The sequence below is a fragment of the Lithobates pipiens genome, unplaced genomic scaffold (genome assembly GCF_037356315.1).
Source record: "Lithobates pipiens isolate NorthernLeopardFrog02 unplaced genomic scaffold, aLitPip1_a1.2 Scaffold_77, whole genome shotgun sequence".
In the NCBI taxonomy this organism is placed as follows: Eukaryota; Metazoa; Chordata; class Amphibia; order Anura; family Ranidae; genus Lithobates; species Lithobates pipiens.
The window spans coordinates 61,028-66,534 of NW_027507900.1; the positions used below are offsets into that span (position 1 = coordinate 61,028).

The 5,507-nt window shown below is 46.1% G+C and overlaps 1 protein-coding gene across 1 annotated transcript; it reads left to right on the plus strand.

The window, feature by feature from the left end:
* Positions 1-962: 962 nt before the first annotated feature.
* Positions 963-4,887, plus strand: LOC143959460 (uncharacterized; the record flags this gene model as incomplete). The annotated part of the gene is made up of 1 exon (XM_077468114.1): positions 963-4,887. A coding segment is annotated over one exon (726 nt), but the record flags the coding sequence as incomplete, so codon positions are not given.
* Positions 4,888-5,507: the final 620 nt, after the last annotated feature.

Consider the following 5,507-nt stretch of genomic DNA (forward strand, 5'->3'; position numbering starts at 1 on the left):
TGTATTATAGGGCCCATTCCTATAATATTATTTTTTTTTATTATTTTTTTTTGTAATTCAACTGGATGGACTTGTGCCTTTTTTTTAAATTTTTTTTTATTTATTTTTTTCAACCTATGTATTAAGTTTTTATAGTGTAGAGCTCATACCATATTTGGACCCATTCCAGAGACTGGGCATCACACTCTAGTTGACTGAATTGGTATCGGATTCCAGTTTATACTGTGGAGCTCACACTCTATTTGGACCTGTGCTAGAAACTGGACATCACACTGTACAGTAGCTGACTGAATTGGTATCGGTTTCTATTTGATACCATGGAGCTTACACCCTATTTGGACCCATTCCAGCAGCTGGACATATAACTGTCGCTGACCGAATTGGTATCGGATTCCCGTTTATACTGTGGAGCTCACACTCTATTTGGACCCATTCCAGAAATTGGACATCACACTGGAGCTGACTGAATTGGTACCAGTTTAGAATGTGGAGCTCACACACTATATGGACCTATTCTAAAAACTGGACATAACATGTATTTGAATTGGTATCAGATTCCAGTTTATAATGTAGAGCTCACACTCTATTTGGACCTGTGCTAGAAACTGGACATCACACTGTAGATGACTGAATTGGTTTTGGATTAATTTATACTGTAGAGCTCTCAGCTCACACTCCAACATTCCAGAAACGGACTGAATTGGTATTGGTTTCAAGTTGATACTGTGGAGCTCACACTCTATTTGGACTCATTGCAGAAACTGGACATCACACTGTAGCTGACTGAATTGGTATCAGATTCCAGTTTATACTGTGGAGCTCACACTCTATTTGGACCTATTCTAGAAACTGGACATCACACTGTAGCTGACTGAATTGGTATTGGATTCCAGTGTATACTGTGGAGCTCACACTCTATTTGGACTCATTCCAGAAACTGGACATCACACTGTAGCTGACTCCCCTACAATTTTGCATGGTTTTTAATATGTATTTGTTTCCTTAGAGAGGTCGGAGAGGCTCAGGAACTGGCCACCAGAGACCATTCTCGGAGGCGGAAAGGTATTGCTCGCCAAATCAAACCTGTTGCTGCACTGCATGACTTTGACCAGAACAAACAGACTGAGCCCAAAGAGAACGAGGTACCGTGTGTCTTCTCTGATTGTGAGGTCAGCTTCTCCGGGGTACAGCGTTCCTTCCCCTTGGAAGAAATTTGTCCCTACTTGTCACCAGTGAAGGGTTTCAGGGAAGACGCCCCCATCGGTTTCCAGGAGCGAGGACAGGCGTTTATTCTGTGCAGTGTGTGCAGCAAGACCTTCTGCAATAACTCCAGCTTCCAGGTCCATATGCAGAGCCACACAGGAGAACGGCCTTTTAAATGTACGGACTGTGACAAAAGCTTCATCCGCAGCTCTCACCTGAAGATTCACCTGCGTACCCACACTGGAGAGCGCCCCTACAAGTGCACCGTGTGCGAGAAGAGCTTCCATGACAACTCCAGCTATGCCCGCCACCAGCGCATTCATACAGGAGAGAAACCTTACCAGTGCTCCATCTGCGGGAAATACTTCCGCAAAAAGTCCAACCTGAAGGACCACTACAGGACGCACACTGGGGAACGCCCCTACAAGTGTCAGCACTGTGACAAGAGTTTCCACCAGAGGAACCATCATGCTGACAGCTGCTGAGCGTTCTGCAAACTTTGTTGGGGGTGGGATGAGAACACCCACCTTTCTCCATCATCGAAAGGCTCAGGATTTTTGGAGGCCTTCATTCTTCTCCCCCCAAAGGGTCATGTTTCCAGCCCCTGAGGATTCTGGGATGAAGAGTTTGATTCAACCCTCCAAACACCTTTCCAGCTGTTGAGTAGCTTCTTTAGGAAGAGGTTTCCTGTCCGCTCCCTTTAACAGGTTATATTTTCGGTCTCTGAGGATTCTGGGAACTCTTGGGGAGAAATCTCTTCTCCATCTCCTCCTAGGCCTTGTTTCTAAATGTTTGGGCGGTGCGGGTGAAAAACCTGAAAATACGACACAAAAGAAAAGAGGGAGAGTGACTTCTAAATGTAGCAACAGTTGGCCACTCACATGTGCCTCTTCATGATGAAACCACTGGCACCTGTATCCTGTGCCCATCTCCTTGCTGATGGTATTGGTGCAGCAGACCTGGTACCGGCGCCTGACTGGCCTCTCTACTATCTCCGGAACCACACTGGAATGCAGTGGTCCATTGGGCAGGAAGTAACGTCACAGTGACGTGGCTTTACAAAAAGAAGTGTGCGTACTCTGAAACACGTAGCCATGCTCTGCTATCCTCCCACCATGACATCACTTCCACCCCGATGGACCACTGCGTTCCAGCGGGGTTCCGGAGATAGTAGAAAGACCAGCTCTGCTACACCAATACCACCATCAGGGAGACGGATACAGGATACAGATGCCAGTGGTTTTCTTATGAAGCGCGTGTCTTTTATGCACACATGTGAGTAGCCAATTGTTTTTAACCAATTGCTACACTCAAAATGCGTTCTCCCTCTTTTTTCTTTTTTTTTCTTTTGTGTCACATCTACAGAGTCTGTTTCTAACACTCGAGTCAGCCGCCATAACTGTGGCCGGTATTTTTGGGGCTATTCCACCAGAGACATTATGATTGGACGTTTATCTTTATTTTAATTACCATTATTCTTTGGCTGGGGGTACCTACCTGCCTGAGTGTGCCATGCACTTGTCTTGTTTTATGCAGGTGAAAAAGTGTCCACCCTGTCCCTGGCAGGCCGTATGACTGGTCATAATGGGCTTCAAAAGAGTGAGTGATCTCCATAGAACCTGATAGATGTCACCGGTCAACAGCCAGTACTAGGCAGTGATTACAAATACCAGTCACATTGGATGTTCTCTGGTGGCTTCCATTGCCCAACTCTTGAAAAGGGTGTTAATCTGAGGCAAGAGGTATGGGATGGTACCGATTCTCAGAGCTGGGCGGCGGTGGCTACCTATAGGGGTTAACCAAAACTTCAAAGAGCAAAATTATGACCCTGGGGAGTGTAGGTCTTTTTATTGACCACTGTGGGGTTGATTAAAGGCAAATGTGCACTCTGCAAAGTGCAATTGCTCCAAGGTTTAGTAGATGAGGTGAAGCTTCCCTTTTGCAAAGAAAAATTAAACAAATACAGCATTTTTGCTTGCACATGATTGGATGATGGAAGTCGGCAGAGCGTCCCCCTCATTTACTAAGCTCTGGAGCAACTGCATAGTAGTAAATCTCCTCCCCAGAGTTCAGGTATCATTCAGGTGATGCGGGAATGAGCCATACACAGCTCAAGAATAAACCAGCCGGGTAGAGCAGAGTATGCAGAGAACAGGCTGTATAGCGAATGAGAAGATTTATACAGCCAGGCCATTACTAAATAAGAGGCAGATCGAGGCTTCTGCAATGCTGGAATGCCAGGGGGCCCTTTTTGGCCTGATGGAGGTTATAGACTTGAAGATAGAATCATATTTATATAGCATTGTCTAGGAGTGTGCACTTTGTCTATTGGGGTGTCTTGTGTTCTTCAAAATATCTGGGTTCAGGGTTCCCAGCACAGTCACCCCAATGTCCATAGTAGCTTGCGCCTCTAAGATGCTAAGTGCCCCCTTGTGGGTTTATTTTGTGCAATACAATTAGTCTGTTCTGAGCAATAATCATTGAACATAAGCTACATTCTCACAGGTGATTCTATTTAACACACATAAAAGAGTTTACTAAGCACTTGCCTGTAGTGGGCTGGTGATTAAAGTGTGTTACCCTTAAAATTGATCATTTAACGTGGTAAGAAAGGCTTAAGGTTTTATACCTTCATGCATTCTATGCCTAAAGGTAAAAAAAAGTCTCTGTGCAGCTCCCCCCTCAGCCGACCTTAATACTTACATGAGCCCCATTGCAATCCAGCGATGTGGGGTCTCCACTTCCTCGTTGGCTGTCAATCACAGCCAGTTAGCCAATGAGAAGAGAGAGGGGTGTGGCCGAGCCTCAGCTCTGTTTGTGAATGGAATCGCAGAGCAGCGGCTCAAGAGCAAGCCTGCCTGGGTGCCCCATAGCAAGCTGCTTGCTCTGGAGGCACTCGGCAGAAGGGAGCGGGCCAGGAGCCAAGAAGAGAGTCGTGAAGAGGACGATTGACGCTGATCTGTGCAAAATCACTGCATAGAGCAGGTACGTACAACATGTTTGTTATTTCAAGAAAATGCCTTTAATATAGAAATTTTTTTTTTGCTTAACCACTTGCCGCCCGGCCCAATAACATATTGACGGGGGCAAAGTGGTTTCATAATCCTGATCGGACGTCATATGACGTGATCAGGATTATGAGCCACTGCGCGCCCCCGGGGGCGCGCATCGCGGCAATCGTTGTTGCGGGGTGTCAGTCTGAAGAGTCTCCGACGTGATCAGCCGTGTCCAAGCCCACCTGTGCCACCTATCCGTGCCACATATCAGTGTCCATCAATGCCACCTCATCAGTGCCACTTCATTGGTGCCACCTCATTGGTGCCCATCAGTGCCGCCTTATCATTGCCCATCAGTGTATCCCCATCAGTGAAGGAGAAAACTTACTTATTTGCAAAGTTTTGAAACTGAAACAAAAAAAAAACATTTTTTTTTTCAAAATTTTCGGGATTTTTTTATTTGTTTAGCAAAAAATAAAAACCACAGAGGTGATCAAATACCACCAAAAGAAAGCTCTATTTGTGGGAAAAAAATGATTAAAATTTCATTTGGGTACCGTGTAGCATGACCGCGCAATTGTCATTCAAAGTGCAACAGCGCTGAAAGCTGAAAATTGGTCTGGGCAGGAAGGTGTTTAAGTGCCCCCCCCCGGTATTGAAGTGGTTAATAAAGAAACATAAAAATGTTCATTCTTTGTGCTGTTTCACTTTTATTCTAGTTTACCGATCAGAATTACAGGATACTGTCCCAACGCATGGCCTGCCTGTAGTTCTGTAATCAGTTTGCTGCCATGCACCTTTCCCATCCCTGTTCATGGCCAACGCCCTTTGGACAGAAATCCACGGGAAAGTTTGTATGAAGTCCGATCGTGTACACTAAGCAGTCATGAAATTGAGCCCAGGTTCACACTGATGTGCGTTAGAAATTGTTCGAGTTCAGCTGAATCTGCACAGTTTCAAACCGGTGTTCTGTCCAAAAATGTCCGCCTATCGAATAGTGTCCGCTGTGTACTGCGCAGGCGCAGTGCGGAGCACAAGGAGATTCGGAAAATCTCCAAAGATGAATGGCACCTGTGCCGTGAGTCCAGGTGCAAGCCCCGCCGTCCACGTGGACATAGGGCTGCACATATTAGAGGGCCGCTCACCACGCTTCGGGCACGGCCTCGCTTTGCTCGGCTCTTTTTATTCTAACTCTATGTCCACTTGGATGGTGGGGCGTGAACCTGGACTCACAGCGGAGGCGCCATTCATGTTCGGAATCTGCTTTAATATTTGTCAGATGGAGCAGTAGCCCGTAATAGGTGGCCA